The 20,043-nt window shown below is 44.0% G+C and overlaps 1 protein-coding gene across 2 annotated transcripts in view; it reads left to right on the forward strand.

Annotated features, from left to right (window-relative positions):
- The window catches only part of LOC122550137, an 81,445-nt gene that overhangs the window by 16,754 nt on the left and 44,648 nt on the right, over positions 1-20,043 (forward strand). For both annotated transcript variants that reach the window (XM_043690777.1, XM_043690776.1), the window contains 2 exons: positions 3,955-4,093; positions 15,345-15,498. In XM_043690777.1, the coding sequence (XP_043546712.1) occupies positions 3,955-4,093; positions 15,345-15,498 (293 nt within the window). The remainder of the gene's footprint in view (positions 1-3,954; positions 4,094-15,344; positions 15,499-20,043) is intronic.

Consider the following 20,043-nt stretch of genomic DNA (forward strand, 5'->3'; position numbering starts at 1 on the left):
AGTGGAGGCTGGGACGCTAAATGTCTTCAAGGCAGAAATTGATAAATTCTTAATGTCACAAGGAATTAAGGGCTACGGGGAGAATGCAGGTAAGTGGAGTTGAAATGCCCATCAGCCATGATTGAATGGCGAAGTGGACTCGATGGGCCGAATGGCCTTACTTCCGCTCCTATGTCTTATGGTCTTTTGGTCTTCTCCACAATAATTATAATTTTGGTTTAATTCTAACCCTTCACCATTAGAGTTACTGATGCAATTTTGGCATTCGGTGTAACTGGGAAAGGATCAGTGCATGCGGTTCAGAGATGTGGGGTTTTAACTGTGAAAATTAGGAAAGCTGACTTACTCAGGCCTCTCTACAACAAAGTCAAAAGGTATGGTGCTGGAAAAGCACAGCCGGTCAGGCAGCATCTGAGGAGGGGCAGAGTAGACGTTTTGAGCACAAGCCCTTCAGGCATTCCTAATGAATACCTTATGCTCGAAACGTTGATTCTCCTGCTCCTTGGATGTTGCCTGACTGGCTGTGCTTTTCCAGTGCCACACTTTTTCACTCTGACATGCAGCATCTGCAGCCCTCACGTTCTCCTCTCTACAACAACAGCATCAACAACTTACATTTGTGTTATGGCTTTAACCCATTAAAACATCTCACAGGAGTGTTATGAAACTATATATGACACAGAGCTCAAGTAAGATATTGGGTCAGGTGACAAAAGACTTGGTCAAAGAGAAAGGTTTGAATGACCATTGAAAAGGAAAGAAATGGGAGGCAGAGAGTTGTAGGGAGATGATTCCCACAACTTGGAAACCAGTGGTGGAGTGATTAAAGGGGCTAGAATTAGTGGAGGGCAAATACTTTGGAGGCTGGATGGAGATTACAGAGTTAGGGAGAAGGTGAAGTCATTTGCAAGCGAGAATGGGAATTTTAAAGTCAGCACCTTATTTGACTCAGAGTCTATATAGGTCAGGGCCTGAAGGGTGTAGGGAACTTGACATGCATTTGGAGGTTTATGGAGGTGGGAAGGTTCAAGTGAGCGTGAGAGTGCTGGATGAGTTGAATCTGGAGCTAATAGAGTATGCAAGACAGTTTCAGGATAGGTGTTTTCTGTAACAGTCTTTGCCATTTCTCACACTCTCTTTCTGTCACTCTCCGTGTTGCCCTGACAATGTTATATTGTGGCCCCAAACTGCCAGTGTCTGTAGGTGTGGTTACCAGCCCTGTGGTTTATGACTATTTTGGGAATGACTGATCTAATGCTCAAAGACAGGATTAAGAGCACAATTGATTTGTTGTACTTTGACAAACTGTGTACATTTGTTGATGGTGCTCTCTCAAATGGTAACAGACTTCTACAGTGAAGAACTGGGTCATGGCAAATTTTCCTGAAGACATCCAAGATCACAGGAAAGATAATATTGGCCTTGGAGGAGGTGCATGACAATTCAGCAGAATGATACCTGAATCTGAAGGGTTTAATTACAAGCACAGATTGCATAAAAGGGTAATCGAGTTGAGGTGTTTAAAATGTTTGTGTTATGAAAAATGCAGTCTGAAGTCACACATTGGAGTGCAGACATGTCCTGTAAGTGGATTGGAAATGTGTCAGGAGGGTTCAGTCGATCTGGCACATACTGTTTGCAGATATTTGGTAATATTGCTTGTCTGCAATCATGGGATGTATGTGGCCATGGCAAGACCCCAACCTTCCTGGTCATTTTAACACAGCGCCTTGCTTGCATGCCCATGGGTCTGTCCTCCAGTGTTCCAGTGAATCCCAGCGCAAACTGGAGGAGCAACATCTCAACTTTTGGCCAGGCATTTTGCAGCCTCTGGGCTTAATATGGGGTTCAACACCTTCAGATTTTTTTTTAGATTAGATTAGATTACTTACAGTGTGGAAACAGGCCCTTCGGCCCAACAAGTCCACACCGACCCGCCGAAGCGCACCCACCCAGACCCATTCCCCTACATTTACCCCTGCACCTAACACTACAGGCAATTTAGCGTGGCCAATTCACCTAACCTGCACATTTTTGGAGTGTGGGAGGAAACCGGAGCACCCGGAGGAAACCCACGCAGACACGGGGAGAATGTGCAAACTCCACACAGTCGGTCGCCTGAGGCGGGAATTGAACCCGGGTCTCTGGCGCTGTGAGGCAGCAGTGCTAACCACTGTGCCACCGTGCCGCCCACTCCTATTGTGAACCCTCTCCTATTCCTTCCCTTTCTTTTAGCTTTACTTGTTCCATCCTCTGTCACAAGGTCCTGTCTCTCCCTCACCACCCCCCAACACCCTAGTGGGCCTGTCTGTTCGACACCGTTGTTCTGCTATTCCCACATTCCAATCATTTAATGTGACCTATCAACAGCCTTTCTCCCTTCCACACCCTCACACTATTGCATAAATGCTGCTGCCTCCACACTTCACATCATTTAGACTCAAAACAAGCAAGGATGTTGCCAGGGTTGGAGGGGTGGAGCTCCAAGGAAAGGCTGAATAGGTTGGGGCTGTTTTCCCTGGAGCGTCGGAGGCTGAGGGGTGACCTTATAGAGGTTTACAAAATCATGAGAGGCATGGACAGGATAAATAGACAAGGTCTTTTCCCTGGGGTGGGGGGAGTCCAGAACTAGAGGGCATAGGTGAGAGGGGAAAGATATAAAAGAGACCTAAGGGGCAACTTTTTCACACAGAGAGTAGTACGTGTATGGAATGAACTGCCAGAGGATGTGGTGGAGACTGATACAATTACAGCATTTAACCCAGCCATATTAGGGAGATTTAAACCATCCTTGGATAAGCACATGAATGATGATGGGATAATGTAGGAGGATGAGCTTAGATTAGTTCACAGGTTGCACAACATCAAGGGCCAAAGGACCTGTTCTGCACTGTATTGTTAAAAAAAAGCATCTGGATGTGTATATGAATAGGAAGGATTTAGAGGGGTTTGGGCCAAGTGCAGGCAAATGACACTAGATTAGGTTGGGATATCTGGTCAGCATGGACGAGTTGGACTAAAGGGTCTGTTTCCATGCTGTACATCTCTATGATTCTATGACTAGCTTGCTGTCTCTCCATGGATACTGCCTGACCCGCTGTGATCTCCAGCATGTTTTGTTTTCAGTACAGATTCCAGCATCTGCAGTAATGTGCCCCTGCTGTTGCAGGTGTTGTCTCTTGGATGATATTTTAAAGGTACCTGCTCTCAGCTGGCTGTAGAAGATTGCATGGAGCTATTAGGGAAACTGGGGACGTCTTTCCTGATGTCGTGGCCATTTTGTCCCTTGTAAAAAGAGATCATCTGGTCAGTGCAGTGTTGCTGTTTTTGTGGGATCTTGCTGTGTTCAAACTGACTTATGTTTCCCATATTATGTTAAAAATCACAACACCAAGTTATAAGCCAACAGATTTCCTTGGAAGTTCTAGCTTTGGAGCGCTGCTCCTTCATCCAGTAGCTCCAAAAATTAGTGCTTCCAAATAAACCTGTTGGACTATAACCTGGCATTGTGTGATTTATAACATAATAGAACACAAAATTCCTGATGAAGGGCTTTTGCCCAAAAACGTTGATTTTCCTGCTCCTCGGATGCTGTCTGACCTGCTGTGCTTTTCCAGCACCACTCTGATCTAAACTCTGGTTCCCAGCATCTGCAGTCCTTACTTTTGCCTAGTTGATTTTTAACTTTGTCTACCACGGTGCAGCAGTGGCACCTCTACATCATTCCTATATTACAACAGTGACCCTGCTTCTGAAGTCTCTCAGTGGGCCTGTCAAAGTGTTTTATCAATGCAGATCTTATGCAAGTCACATCTTAGAGCATCCTTCCAACCTGACTGGGCAGGTGGGGGTGTTTATGAAGCCCCCTCACCCAGGGCAATCTGTAGCTTGGTGAGCCTGATTTAATGGAATTGTTTCTAAACTCTTCCCTGTTCCTAAAATCTTTGCCTTCAGGGAGTGGCTCGGAAATAGATGGTGGGGATGAAGATAAAGAGATTGCCTCGAGAGCTGTGGCACTTGTAATCAGAAGTTCTCGAAAGGGTGTTGTCCCACTCTGTGCTGACGTCGCTAACCTTTTGAAGATCAAAGGGAGGTGAGTAGCAGCAGCTGCTAGGCTGTTATACTGCACACAGGCTGGTATCCTGTCACCAAGTCATCCTTTATTAACAGAGGGTGGTACGTGTATGGAATGAGCTGCCAGAGGAAGTGGTGGAGGCTGGTACAATTGCAACATTTAAAAGGCACCTGGATGGGTATATGAATAGGAAGGGTTGAGAGGAGAGGAATGTGGGTCAAGTGCTGGCAAATAGGACTAGATTAGAATATCTGGTATGGACAAGCTGGACCGAAGGGTCTGTTTCCATGCTGTACATCTCTATGACTCTATGCCCAGTACACTGGCTTTGGCCAGCCAGCTCAGAGGCAGTTCCTGAAGTAGAATTTTCTGATTCCTTATTTTATATTTTATTAAACAATTGCAAGAATTTACAGAAAAACAGTCAACATGTATACAGCTGTATACAACAGCAATTTTACAAGGGAGAGGAACAGCAAAGCCAGGTGCCAAACCCCTACTGTTCAATCAGTTTACAGAGAAATGAGGACAAACCTCAAATCCCAGTTTTAAACATGAAAATACATCAATGACATTTGTACATGAAACAATCCAATTACATAAAGAGTGCAGACAATACAGACCCAGCAAGCCCCCATCCCTCCCACCTTCCAGCCACTCTATGGCAGCCCGCCCCTATGTACCTTCCGGCTCTGTCCATCCTATACCCCTTCCAGTTCTCGGTCTGCCCTGACACCTTTCGACCACCTCTAGGACAGCCCACCCAGGGTGACAGCACTGAAGACGGTTACCCGCCTTCTGGCTCTCGGTCTGCCCCTATGTACCATTGGTCTCTCACCCACCCCATTGCATCATCCGACCAGTGGGCTATCCTGGCACACCTTTCAGCCACCTCTAGGACAGCCCGTCCCCTTCTCTGGGACAACAGGGTGCAGGGTAGCCCACAAGCCTTCTGGATCTCAGCCTGCCCCTAGGTGCCTTCTGGATCTCGGCTGCTCTGACACCTTTCAACCACCTCTAGGACAGCCCGTCCTGATCACCCCTTCTGAGCGCTGTCGTTCCGAGAACGGCCTACCCACCATCTGGCTCTCAGGGTAACTGATCAGGGTGGCCTACCCACCCTCTGGTTTTGGGACAGCCTACTAACCTTCAGGCTCAGGATGGCCTACCCACCCTCCGGCTCTCAGGACAACCCATGGGCCTACCAGCTCTCAGTAAGACCGGCCAGACCCAGGGACACAAGACAGTGCAGGTGATAGACCCAACAAACAACACGATACAGTTAGTTAATTACTGAAAAACACAGTCCAAATATATAGAGTCTTCAAAATGTAGAGTCCATTGCCAAGAACACAGTCCACTCCAGTATACAATGTGCATCGTCAGAAATAGAGTCCGCTCCAAACTGCTAATTGCTAAAAACAAAGTCTGCAACCAATGGCAGAGTCCACTCCTGAAGGCAGCAAATGCACAGCACAGATGTTCGGTCTCCATGGAGTCCTGGCCCAGCCTTGGAAAACCAGGCCCACTTACAGGAACATAGTACATTGTACAGGTGCAGTTAACTCACAGGGGTTTGGTCCACTCCTGAAGAAAAGGTCTTCTCCCAAACTCCAGGATACAGCAAGTGCTCACCTCCCAGCACACACACAGGTATTCAATCTTCAGAGGCCCAGTCCCAGGGCTAAGCCTCCCCACAGGAACAGCTCCTGTGGTGAAATGTATGTCTTCCACAAGGGCTCAGTACAAATACCAAAAACAGTGAGGATACATACAAAAAACAAAGGAAACTAGAGTCCAAGGGCTAAGTCCAACTACAAAATTAACGTTGTCCTTTCCTCAACAAGTAAGGAAAAAGAAAAAAAAGCATAACACAGGCTGTAACCAGCCAGTGAAACAACAATCCCCTGAGAACTGAGCTACACCTGAAACACATTATGTTAAACTCCTGATACACAATCAGTCCTCACTAAAAGGAATGCCAGTTGACAAACTGGCTAAATAATTCAGCCAGTTCAGGAATCAGGGTTTTTCCCCCTCCAAAAAAAGGGTCAGAAACCAACAGTAACACACTGACTACAGCACCAACCAGCAGAGTCAGTTCCTGAAGGAGAATGTTCTGATTCCCCTGTTTATTTTTTTTTATCCCACACTACCACCTAAGTGCGGTATTAACCACTTTTTATTTTTTTTTCTTTTTTTTTGTTTCTTCTTTTTATTTATTTATTATTTTTTAAATTTTTTTTTATTAACCCCCACACTACCACCTAAGTGCAGTAGTGCTTTTTTTTTTATCCCCAGCACCCATGGTGTGTGTGTGTGCAGGTGTGAGACACAGTGAAAGACACAAAGTGCACAAATCTTTATTCAAACTCCACCACCAGGAAGATAGGAAAACACCCGGGTGGCCATTCCCCTGTTTATTTTTTTTTTGACAAACACTGCCCTTAACACTCCTTTTATTTTTCTTCTTTTTTATTTTTTTTTTCCCCAGCACCCATGGTGTGTGTGTGCAGGTGTGAGACACAGTGGAAGACACAAAGTGCTCCAATCTTTATTCAATTTCCACCACCAGGAAGATAGGAAAACACCCGGGTGGCCATTCCCCTGTTTATTTTTTTTTCTCTTTTGTTCTTTTAACCCCCACACTACCACCTAAGTGCGGTAGTGCTTATTTTTTCCCCCAGCACCCATGGTGTGTGTGTGCAGGTGTGAGACACAGTGGAAGACACAAAGTGCACCAATCTTTATTCAATTTCCACCACCAGGAAGATAGGAAAACACCCGGGTGGCCATTCCCCTGTTTATTTTATTTTTTATTTATTTTTTTCTTCTTTTTCATTAGACAATACTGTTACATACAAAGTGCAGACAATACAGACCCAGCAAGCCCCCATCCCTCCCACCTATCTCCTGTTTATTTTTTTTTCTCTTTTTTTTTGTCCCCTGTTTTTTTTTCCCCTTTCTTTTTTTAACCCCCACACTACCACCTAAGTGCGGTAGTGCTTATTTTATCCCCAGCACCCATGGTGTGTGTGTGCAGGTGTGAGACACAGTGAAAGACAAAGTGCACCAATCTTTATTCAATTTCCACCACCAGGAAGATAGGAAAACACCCGGGTGGCCATTCCCCTGTTTATTTATTTATTTATTTATTTCCTTCAATTTCCACCACCAGGAAGATAGGAAAACACGCGGGTGGCCATTCCCCTGTTTTTTTTTTAGGAATGTCAGTTAACAAACTGGCTAAATAATTCAGCCAATTCAGGAATCAGATTTTTTCCCCCTCCAAAAAAGAGAGAAGCAGAAACCAACAGTAACATACTGATTGTGACACCAACCAGCACAGAGTCAAACACTCCTGTTTATTTTTTTTTGATATGGGAAGTAATGCACTCCACACTCCTGGTTATATTTTTTAAGTGAAGGGGAGGGTAGGGAATATTTCCCCTGTTTATTTCTGTCAGCTAGGGGTCCCTGATTGGCTCAGGTTAACAACACCAATCAAGGATCTCATACTTAATGAAATCCACATGGTTCCAATCATTATGTATAATAGGGAGAATTTTAACATTGGGGTCAAGTTGGATCTTAACATTCTGAAGTTCATCCTGTTTAACAGAAATAAGATGAGGGGGTTGCTAGAGTCATAGAGTTGGACAGCATGGAAACAGAGCCTTTGGTCCAACATGTCCATGCTGACCAGGGATCCCAAATTGAACTGGTCCAATTTGCTTCCATTTAGTCCATATCCCTCTCTACCTTTCCTATTCGTTTATCTGTATAAATGTCTTTTAAATGTTGTAATTGTATCTGCATTTACCACTTCCTCTTGCAGCACATTCCATGCATGCACCAGCCTCTGTGTGAAAATGTTGCCTTTTAGGTCCCTTTTAAATCTTTCTCCCACTCACTTTGAATCTGTGCCCTCTAGTTTGGGATTCCCCTATCCTTAGTCAGCTTACTTCAGATAAATTAAACTTTGTTACAGAGACTGGCAATGTTAGAATTACCCTCCTTGGCGTGCTGTAGCAGTGGGCTGCAGCAGTTCACTAGCCTTTGGGCACTTGTGTGTTGAGGGGCAGTTCTGGGCAGCAGCTAAGTGCCACAGCAGGACCAGCTGAAGGCCAGCAGAAATCTCCAGGTTTGCTGGAGTTGTAACAACTCCTGCAACTTGCTGTTGCGTTCCCTTCCCCACCAAGCCTGCCAGTCAGACTGACTCCTGGCAGGGAAGCCTGTGTGTTGGGGAAGAGACACACATTGATGCATGATACATGAGGAGAGGTCCCATGGTGTGGTCATTCAGAATACATGAGGAACTTCGAGACCTGCTCATTCCCCAGTCACCCCTGCCTGTGTTCATTCAGCTCTGTTTCTGAACTTGTTGATGATTACAACAGATCAAGAAATAGACAGTATCCAACTTTTGAGTTACCTCAGAAAAAGCTGAAAAGAGCGTGGTGTTTTTCCTTTTTGAAAAAAAAATGTTTTGGGCAAATGACACAGATGTTTCTCTGTGGGTTTTCACCTGGAGTATTTTTCTGCCAACTTGGAAGATTCGGCAGGAGCAGGTTTACTTAATGCAAGCCGTGTCAAACTCATGCATTTGTGGTCTTGCTGTCAGTTGCAAGCCTTTTGCAATATTAATTTCTTTCGGTTCCTCATCTTTGGATTTCTGATATTGCTGTGAAGGGTTGTCTCTATGTTAACCTTTTCCTCTTCATATATCTATCGAAGCATTTTTGGTTATTCTTTGCTAAATTCAAAAATGTTTCCAATCCTCAGACTCAAAGCTTTTTGTCAACATTTTAAGCCTTTTTTTTTAACCTAAAGCAATCTGTAACTACTGGTTATCGACATTGTATCACTTCTGAAATTTTGTGCCCCAAAAACACCACAGTAAAATGAAAGGTGTGCAAGTAATCTGCTATGTATCCTGAAAGAGGCTTTTGGGACCATGAATAATTGAAAGGCAGGACTTAAAGGGGTGACATGGTGGCACAATGGTTAGCAGTATTACCTCACATTGCCAGAGACTTGGGTTGGATTCCACTCTTGGGCGATTGTCTGTGTGGAGTTTGCACATGCTCCCTGTGTCTACGGGGGTTTGCTCTGGTTTCCTGCCACAGTCCAAAGATGGGCAGCTTCGGTAAATTGGCCATGCTCAATTGCCCATTGTGCCCAAGGATGTGCCATGGGGAATGCAGGGTTACATGGATAGGGTAAGGGGTGGGATGCTGTTCGGAGTGTCAGTGTGGACTCAATGGGCTGAATGGCCTCCTATGATTCCAAAGGATAAATGTTACATTTCCTGTGCTTGGTGTAGTGTTAAGGGGTGAAAGGAAAGTAGACCAAGAATTCACTCAACGTTTTTGAATTTCCCTTTGGAAAATCCATGCAGTAATGAAGACTAATACACAAGCATATTTTCCACCGTCTGAGCACCCTTGCTCAGTTAACAGTTTAAACCCCTCTATTTGAAAGTTTTTATTTTCCCCAATATCCTTCCTTCCCCCGCCAAGTGTTAGCAGCGAACACTATGCACTTAGGATTATAGTGTGCCTCTCAACACATCCAAATAAATCAGCAACAGTTCATGTGCTTTACTGAACTTTGGAGTACGCACTCAATTCCTCCCCTCCTTTCAGCTAGTTTTGTTTACAGTTTCAGTCTGCTTCCTTCCTCTTAACCAGTTCATAAATCATCTTCATTGAAGGCCTGTGCTACCCATCGATCTTAGTCTGAAAATGAGTCTATTAACTGGGTACTTTATGACAAATTATTTTCAAGTCTCATTAGTGTGCATTATATGATTTTTTCATCACCAATTTTGAATATGAATATAACATAAGAACAGGAGTAGGCCATTCAGCCCCTCAAGCCAACCCTGCCTTTCGATAGAAGACCACAGCTGATCTACTCTAGTTCTCCACTCCTCTTTCACTCCTCATAACCCTCAACAGCTAAATATTTTTAAAAAATCTATCTACCTTCTCTTTAACCACTTTCAGTGATCCAACCTCCACAACTCTCTGGGGTAGAGAGTTCCAGACCCTCTGAGAGATGAAGGTCCTTTACATCTCAGTTTTAAATGAGTAACCCTTTATTCTGTACTGATAACCCCCGCTTGAGAGTGCCCTATGCTTGGAAACATCATCCCAACCTTTACCTTCTCAAGACCAATCAAAGTGTCTTGCATGTTTGAAGAAGGTAATGTCTCATTTTTCTAAAGCCTAATGAATAAAGGCCTAACCTGTTTAGCTGTTCTCAATAACTCAACACCTACATCCCATGAAACAGCCTAGTGAATCTCTCTTAACCAGCCTCCAATGCCACTATGGCCTTTCTGGTCATGGGGATCTAAGTTATACAGAGTACTCCATGTGTGGCCTCAAAAACATCTTGTAACAAGACTTCCCCATTTTTAATCTCTTACTTATGCAGCATACTTATATTTTGTGTTCAATGCACAAGAACACACAGAATTCTCTGTGTTGTACTTTTTTTTGGAAGTCTCTCCATTTAACTAGTGGTCAGTCTCATGATTCTTCCTGTCAAAGTGCATCTCCTCTCACTTTCCTATTTAAACCCCATCTGCCAATTTTTACCCACTCACTATCTATATTCCATTGCAAATCCCTTAAGTTTTCATTGCAACACGCCCTCCCACCTCTATTTTTTGCATCATCAGCAAATTTGATACGTTATACTCTGCCTCCTCCTCCAAGCCAGGAATGTAGATAGCAAATAATTAGGACCCTTTGCTAGTTGCAGCTTTCCAACCTGAAAAAGACCAATTCATTGTGACTTTGCGTGCTAACCAGTCCTCAATCTCCATTACGCCCAAAACCATGTGCTTGTACAGAAAAGAGTATGGTTCTGTAGACCAGACTGGGATGGCAGATTTCCTTCCCTAAAGGGCATTAGTGAACTAGATGGGTGTTTTTGAAACAACAACGCATTATAATTAGGCCAGCTTTGTACTGGCTCTGAATATCACCGTCTGCCATTATGGGGTTTGAGCCCATGACCCAGAGCATTAGCTTGAGGCGTCTGGTCCAGTGATACTGCTTCTAAGCCATCACCTTCCCTACACCTCAAAAAGTACTGCTTTTTGAGAACAAAAATTAATGAAAGAACAACATTAATGCAAAATGCTCCTTTACATTTAAGGGAAGCCTTTCTACTGTAAACCTGCAGAATCCTGTGTGACAGTGCCTGAAAGAAACAATGTCTTAGTGCCTTTCATTGAAGCAGAAAGTTGAGCAAGACTTTTTATTTTAATTTTCAAGTAAGCTGTCATCAAACCTTTATATCAAATCTTCCAACTGCCCAAAAGCACTTAGCAATTCCTCGAATCTACATTCCCTCCTTGCTTGGGAGGACAGCTTGGCCGAGCCCATTACTGTCTCCATAGTTACCAGCCAGAGTTGCTCCTGGATCGGTGAAGGTTTTGAGCAAGAGAATTAGGAGTTTGTATAATATTAAACCAAACCATGTAATTTCAAGGCGATCGGGAAATTGAGTTTTAATATTTGTGATTCTCATCGTTATCCTCGCTAACAATGACCAGAATTGAAAAGATATTGTATCCCATCAGATCAGACCCAATGCGTGGGAAATATTATATCCTGTTTGTATCAAATTGCATGGTCTCACTAGATAGAATATTAGAGGCATGGAAACCAACCAACTTGTTCATGCCGACTAGATATCCTCAATTAATCTAGTCTCACTTGCCAGTATTTGACCCATATCCCTCTGAACCTTTCCTATTCATATACCCGTCTAGCTGCCTTTTAAATGTTGTATTGTACCAGCCTCCACCACTTCCTCTGGCAGCTCATTCCATACATGCACCACCCTTTACGTGAAAAAGTTGCACCTTAGGTCCTTTCTAAATGTTTCCCCTCTCACTTATGCCCTCTAGTTTCTTTTGTATTTGTTCAGTTAGCCCCTGGCTATCTTTCTCAGTTGGGCAGTCCACACGTTTTAGCACCTCACAGCATTAGTGGTTAGCAATGAGCCATCATCCTCCTCCACTCTTGTTTTTTTTTAATTCTCTAGTGTTTCTATTGATTTCTGTGTGACTACACTAGTATAGGCCAATGTGCAGGGCGGATGCTTTTTCTTTCGCAGTCGCTTTAGATCTTACCTTTCATCGTGTGTTGACCTCCCTCAAGAGATTGATACCTGACTCACCTGGTCCCCTTCCCTAATTCAGGAACACTGAGGGCAGCTATTTGAACACCAATGGATATTGGAACAGGGCAGAAAAGTGATGATTGTGCAATCACCAAATTGTTACAGAGTCAAAGGAGGCCATTTGGCCCGACATGTCCGCCCTGGCTCTCTGAATGAGTAGTTCACTCAGCGTTGAGGAAGAAGGTTAGCTCTGGTTTTATTCAACTGGGGAGTCGGATTCAAAAGGTGTATTGCCTCCCCTTCTTTTATCCTCAGCGTTAAAATGGCAGCACTTCCAGAACTACACTGTGGAAGGTCAGGAACTGAACCCAAGGCTGGTTGGTTCAGGTGCTCTCTGAGCTATTGGGGGAGCCTTGGCTGTGGCTATTTGAATGATAATGTTATTTAAGACACGAACAGCCATGGGCAGGGAAAGACTCCCTGCTCCATTCAGCCTCTGTAACAATTTGCACTACAGAACACAGATCACCTCACTCCCCTACTCAACACCTTCTGACCTTGCAGGGAGAGACATTAAGCCAAGTCTATTTTGAAGTAGGAAAAGTTGAAAAGGTCTGAGAAATTCCTCTCTGATCCTTTTAGATCAAGGGACCACTTGATCCTGATAGTTTCCTGCAGCATCTATCTTCTAAACAACTAAAACTCCACCTCTTTTAGAAAAATGTTCTGCTCTCACTAGAAGCTTGAAGAGGTGCAACAAATTGATGTCAGTGCAGGAGCTGGTGGCTTATGTCAAAGGTCCACCAGTCCCTGGGAAAAGGAGCACCTTCTTATCCAATCTAGAGCTGGCCTTGTGTGATGTGGAACAGTATGGCATAGGAATAGGGCCTTTGGCCCACCATGCCTTTCTAAACTAATCTCATCTGCCTGCATATGGTCTGTGTCCCTGTATTCCCTGCCTGTTCATGTCCGACTAAATAACTCTTAAATGTTTTTATCTGCTTCTACCACCTGCCCTGGCAGCATGTTCCAGGCACCTATTATCTGCTGTGTTTAAAAAAAAACTTGCCTCACACATCTCCTATAAACTTTGTCCCTCTCACCTTAAACCTATGCTTCCTAATATTTAACATTGCCAACCTGGAAGAAAGGCTCCAACTATCCACCCTCTACATGCCTCTTATAATTTTATACATATCTATCAGCCACCCCCACAGCCTCTGACATTTTAGTGGAAATAATCCATATTTATCTAACCTCTCCTTGTAGCCAATACAGTCCAATCCAGGCAACATCATGGCAAACCTCTGTTGGACCCTCTCCAAAGACTCCACTTCCTTCCTATGATAGTGTGGTGATCAGAACTGCACACAATAGCATTGTGGTTGCCTGTCAGCACCTCCCAGCCAGCAGCCCCTCCCAGGTTAGGTCTTCCGTAATTGACTTATTTCACAATCTGTGAAACTCTCACAAGAAATAGCACCCCTTGGAGGTGCAGCGTACTGTCTGTGAGTGGGGGTAGGCAGGTTCACTCAAGTAGTGAGGGTCTGGAGTGTACTGTCTGAGAGTGTAGGGGAGGCAGGTTCACCCGAGTGGTGAGGGTCTGGAGTGTACTGTCTGAGAGTGTAGGGGAGGCAGGTTCACTCAAGTGGTGACGGTCTGGAGTGTATTGTCTGAGAGTGTAGGGGAGGCAGGTTTTCAGCTGTGGATTTTAAAAGGGAATCTGATGCTCACCCAAAGAGAAAAACAAGGGAATGAGACCGGGGATGGGATTGCTCTTGTGGAGAGCTGGCATAAACATAGCAGGCAGAATGGCCATCTTCTTTGCTGTAACCGTTCTGTAATTGTATGAATTGCAACAACTGGTTTCTCCTCTCTGCAAGCCTCCCCACTCCCCCAATTCATGTTTGGTCATAGTTGATATTACAACATGCTGCCTGCAGTGTTTCTGGCCCAGAGTTTTCCAAACCCTATGAGCTCACCTTCAGACCTGAAAATGGTCCGTAACCCCTTGGCGTAAAACAGAGAGTGCAGGCTGAGAGTGTGAGGGGTTACAGCTCTGTTGTGTTTCTACAGCAGCCATTGCTACCTCTGAGCTTGAAGCCTGCTCAACTCATGGGAGGCAATGGCTTAGATTAGATTAGATTACTTTACAGTGTGGAAACAGGCCCTTCGGCCCAACAAGTCCACACCGCCCCGCCGAAGCGCAAACCACCCATACCCCTACATTTACCCCTTACCTAACACTATGGGCAATTTAGCATGGCCAATTCACCTGACCTGCACATCTTTGGCCTGTGGGAGGAAACCGGAGCACCCGGAGGAAACCCACGCAGACACGGGGAGAATGTGCAAACTCCACACAGTCAGTCGCCTGAGGCGGGAATTGAACCCGGATCTCTGGCGCTGCGAGGCAGCAGTGCTAACCACTGTGCCACCGTGCCGCTTAATATTGTTATTGCTGGACTGTTACCGAGGTAATGTTCTGGGGTTCATATCCCGCCACGGCAGATGGTGGAATTTTAATTCAATTAAGATCTGGAATGAAGAGTCTAATGAGGATCTGGAAACCATTGCTGATTGTCAGAAAAAACCATCTGGTTCACTAATGTCCTTCAGAGAAGGAAATCTGCCATCCTTACCTGGTCTGACCTACATGTGACTTCAGACTCACAGCAATGTGGTTGACTCTTAACTGCCCTCTGGGCAATTAGGGATGGGCAATAAATGCTGGGACAACGTGAATGAATAAAAAAAAAACAAGGTTGAGGAATTTCTGCTCTGGTGTGTAATTGTCTAGGAGGTACACTCTCTGTGCTGTTATCACAAGATTTTTAGAAGATTCCTTCAGATTGTTGATCATCAGTTGGAAGTGCTATGAAAGAGCAGTAGTTGGGCTTGTGTACTGCTGGAGTAATCCTGAAAGAATGTCAGGTATATCCCATTGCTCATTTCAGAATGTTGTTCTCTGATCATTGTTGTTTCAACTCACTTGAGCGTCAACTCACGGATTGCCTTGAACCCTCACAGACTATGGCTCCTCCTGACTAGTATGTTGAGCTTGCAAAAGAATTCTGAGATCATGCAAAGCAAAATGAAAATTTGGCAACTCTCTCTTTTCCAGATTAGAACGGACCATCAAAGCTCAGCAACTGGAGATCCATCGCTTGCTCAGCATGTCACGGACACACTGCAGTCAGTCCTCGGCCAGCACTCAGACCTACTCCAGTGGCCCTGGTAGCCCAGTCCCTTCTTCAAGTGACCGCTCTGCCTCACAGGTAGGAAGCATCCTGTAAACCTCCAACCATGTTCCCCCAAATGAAGCAAACGTGCCAGGAAGTGAGGAGCTCATCGGTGATCCATTGCTAGGCAAGTGAGGGGTGGGGATGGGGGCAGAGATCAGAAGCTGGAGGTGAAGTCTGAAGAATTAAGACCCTCTACATCCTCAAAGGTTCCTGAACCTGCTGACTGTTGCTGCACAGTGGGGACCTATTCCTTAACCATTCTCAGGATTGAATGTCACAACCTATAGAGGGCGCCTCTTGATAGTGCAGCACTCCCTCAGTACTCCCAGATTCAGGGTGTGAAGTCTCAGTGGTGAGAGTGAAATGCACCATTCTCTGACTTAGAGAGGACGGTAACCTGAGTCAGGATAACACATTTCCATTTGTGTTCACTCTAGTTCCCAGGATTTCTTTGGTTTGCTCCAACCAGACTAATCCTGGGGCTGGGCTCTTGCCTGGGGTTCTATATTAATGATGAATGAGACGTGCTTCACAAAGAACTATCTGTTCTTTAATTGGTGAAGGCAGCATGGGTTAGACAGGTGCACAATTCCAACCAAACTGACCTAATCCCCTTATCCTTCTAAACTCCATCAGACTGAGAGTCCTCAACCGTTCCTCATATGGCAAGCCCTTCATCCCCAAGATCATTTTTGTCAACCTCCTGTGGACTCTCTCCAATGTTAACACACCCTTCCTTCGATACGTGGACCAAAAACACTCAACTTTCCAAATGCGGTCTGACCAAAGCCTTACACAGCCTCGGCAGTATATCTCTGCTCTTGTATTCTAACCCTCTTGAAATGAATTCTATCATTGCATTTGTCTTTCTACCTGCTAACTGAACCTGCATGTTAACCTCAAGAGAATCCTGAGCTAGGACTCCTAAATCCCTTTGTGCTTCAGATTTACAAAGCCTCCCACCATTTAGAAAATAGCCTATTCTTTACACTAAAGTGCATAACCTCACATTTTTCCCATATTGTATTCCATTGCCCATTGTCCTAGCCTGTCTGAGTCCTTATTCAGCCTGCCAACTTCCTCAACACAAGCTGTCCCTTCACCTATCTCTGTTATCATCTCAAACTTAACAAAAGTGTCTTCAGTTCCTTCATCCAAATCGTTAATGTTTAACGTGAATAGTTGTGAGCCAACACTGACCCCTGCAGAAGGATACTCATCATAGAGTTATATAACATTGAAACAGACCCTTTGGTCCAACTCGTCCACTCAGACCTGATCCCATTTGCCAGCATTTGACCCATACCCCTTTAAACTCTTCCTATTTGTATACTCATCCAGATGCCTTTTAAGTGTTGTAATTTTGCCAGCCTCCACCATTTCTTCTGGCAGCTCACTCCATATATTCACCATCCTTGGTGTGAAAAAGTTGTCCTTCAGGTCCTCTCACCCTAAACCTATGCCCTCTAGTTTTGGACTTCTCTACCCTCGGAAAAAGACTTGACTATTCACCCTTTCCATGCGCCTCATGATTTTACAAACTTGTATATGGTCACCCCTCAGCCTCTGTCGCTCAAGGGAAAACAGCCCCAGTCTATTCAACCTCTCCTAATATCTCCAGTACTGACAAAATCCTTGCAAATCTTTTCTGCACCCTCTCAAGTTTAACAACATCCTTCCTATAGAAGGGTAACAAGAATTGCACGCAGTATTCTAAAAGTGGTTTTACCAATGTCCTGTACAACCTCAACATGATCTCCCAACTCCTGTACTCAGTACATTGACCAATGAAGGCAAGTGTGCCAAATGCCACCTTCACCACCCTGTCTATCTGTGACTCCACTTTCAAGAAACAATACAGCCCTAGGTCTTTTTGTTCAGCAACACTCCCCAGGATCCTACCATTAAGTGTATGAGTCCTGCCCTAGTTTGCCTTTCCAAAATGCAATACTTCACATTTATCTAAATTAAAATCCATCTACTACTTCTCACCCCATCTGATCAAGATCCCTTGGTACCCTGAGATGATCTGGTTCGCTGTCCACTACACCACCAATTTTGGTTATCTGCAAACTTGCTAACTATCCAAAATTTATATGTATGGTAAAAAGCAGTGGACCCAGCACTGATCCTTGTGGCACACCGCAGGTCATATACCTCCAAAAAGCAACCCTCTATCACCACCCTCTGTTTTCTACCTTCAAGCTAATTTTGTATCCTATTGGCTAGGTTACCCGGATCTCATGTGATCTACCATGTGGAACCTTGTTGAATGCTTTGTTGAAGTCTATATAGAAAATGTCTACTGCCCTTCCTTCATCAATCTTCTTTGTTACTTCTTCAAAAAACTGAATAAAGTTAAAACTCACACAACACCAGGCTATAGTCAAACAGGTTTAATTGGAAGCACACTAGCTTTCGGAGCGATGCTCCAAACCACCTGATGAAGGAGTGTTGCTCCGAAAGCTAGTGTGCTTCCAATTAAACCTGTTGGACTATAACCTGGTGTTGTGTGATTTTTAACTTTGTACACCCCAGTCCAACACCGGCATCTCCAAATCATGAATAAAGTTAGTGAGACATAATTTCCCATGCACAAAATCGTGTTGACTATCCCTAATCAGTCCTTGCCTTTCCAAATAGATGTAAATCCTATTTCTCAGGGTTCCCTCCAACAACCTAGCCACCACCAATGTCAGGCTCATCGGCCTATAGTTCCTTGGCTTTTCATTACAGCCTTTTTAAAATAATGGCACCACGTAAGTCAATCTCACCCATGGCTGTTGATGATATAACTATTCTCAGCAACAAGCCCAGCAATCTCTTCCCTAGCTTCTGTTACCGGTTGCCATCCTGAAAAAGACCCCTTTTTTGTCCACTCTTTGCCTTCTGCCAGTCAGCCATTGCTCTATCCATTCCAGTTCCTTGCCCCTAATACCATGGGCTATTGTCTTATTTTACAGCTTCCTCTGTGGCAGCTTCTCAAAGGCCTTCTAGAAATCCAAAGAGATCACATCCACTGGCTCCCCTTGGTCTAAGTCGTTTGTTACATCCTCAAAGAATTCTAACAGATTTGTCAGGCACGACCTCCCCTTGTTGAAGCTGTGCTAACTCAGCCCAGTTTTACCAGCCCCCTTCCAAATACACTGCAATCCAGGCCTTAACAATGGACTCTAAAATCTTACCAACATCTGAGGTCAGACTAACTGGCCTATAGTTTCCTGTCTTCTGTCTCCCTCCCTTCTTATGCGGGGATGTTACATTAGCCACTTTCCAGTCCTCTGGGACCCTCTCTGACTCCAGTAATTCCTGAAAGATTACCACCAGTGCCACCACAATCTCCTCAACTATTCAGTCTGAGTGACAAGTAAACAGGTTTGTCTAGATAATTGAAATATTTATTGGAGGGAGTTCATTCAGTGTTGCCAACACACAGAATTTAAAACTTTGCAAAGAAAATCCTGCAACATTGCTAGATTCAGTAAAATTTAAGACAACATAATTTAATCAGCATTGATTTTATGCAAGAATTGAAGACTGCTGCAGATTTACAACACATTTATGAGAACATGAATGAATAAATAAAGACATAAAAAAGAAATGAAAGAAGGAATAATGAGAGAAATGCCAGACAGATACAGGATTGGAGAAAACAAGTTTGAGATACCAAATTGCTTCAAAATTAAACATTAACTCTGAAGCTGAATAAGTTAATACACTATTGTATTCAATAGGACCTCTTGTGTATAATGTTATAAACTGCCAAAATATCAAAAGAGTTGCAAATGCATTGATGAACTTTTAATGTCTTTGACCATAACTTCAATCTGAAAACAAATAACATTCTTAAATGAACAAGATTTAACAGAGGAGTTATGCTTCCACTGAAATCAGTAATTTCATTGACAAATTAGATTAGATTACTTACAGTGTGGAAACAGGCCTTTCAGCCCAACAAGTCCACACTGACCCGCCAAAGCGCAACCCACCCAGACCCATTCCCTTACATTTACCCCTTCACCTAACACTACAGGCAATTTAGCATGGCCAATTCTGTAGGTTAACGGAGAGCTGTGACAATGGAGTTCAGAGATTGGATTTCAGAGATAGAATAGTTGTTGGAATTATTGATAAGTCTTTGTCAGATTTCTTACAGTTTAAAGAAAATTTAATTTTGGGAAAAGCTGTTCTAACATCAAGAATCAGGAACTAGAAAGACTCTCAGATCTTGAGAGAAAAGCAACAAAACCTACTCACTATATAAGGCACAGTCACTATAAAGAGTCACTTGACAAACAAGCCAAAAATGAGTAAACTAAGTGTCATTATTGCCATTTTGGAACAACAAAGCCTCAAAGGCACATACAGTACCCAGCCATGATAAAAGAATGCTATATCTGTCAAAGTTTAGGTTACTTCCAGAAGATGTGCAGATATATGACACATTTTCAGAGCAGCAAGAAGACAAATGCCTGCCGATACAAAGAGGTTATTGTGGTTGGACCAGCTTCATGAGAAAAGATACCTGCTTTAGATAATGTACCTCTGTTTTTAAAAAACGCAATACATTACTAGGGG

Source organism: Chiloscyllium plagiosum, chromosome 5 (genome assembly GCF_004010195.1).
Source record: "Chiloscyllium plagiosum isolate BGI_BamShark_2017 chromosome 5, ASM401019v2, whole genome shotgun sequence".
Classification (NCBI taxonomy): domain Eukaryota; kingdom Metazoa; phylum Chordata; class Chondrichthyes; order Orectolobiformes; family Hemiscylliidae; genus Chiloscyllium; species Chiloscyllium plagiosum.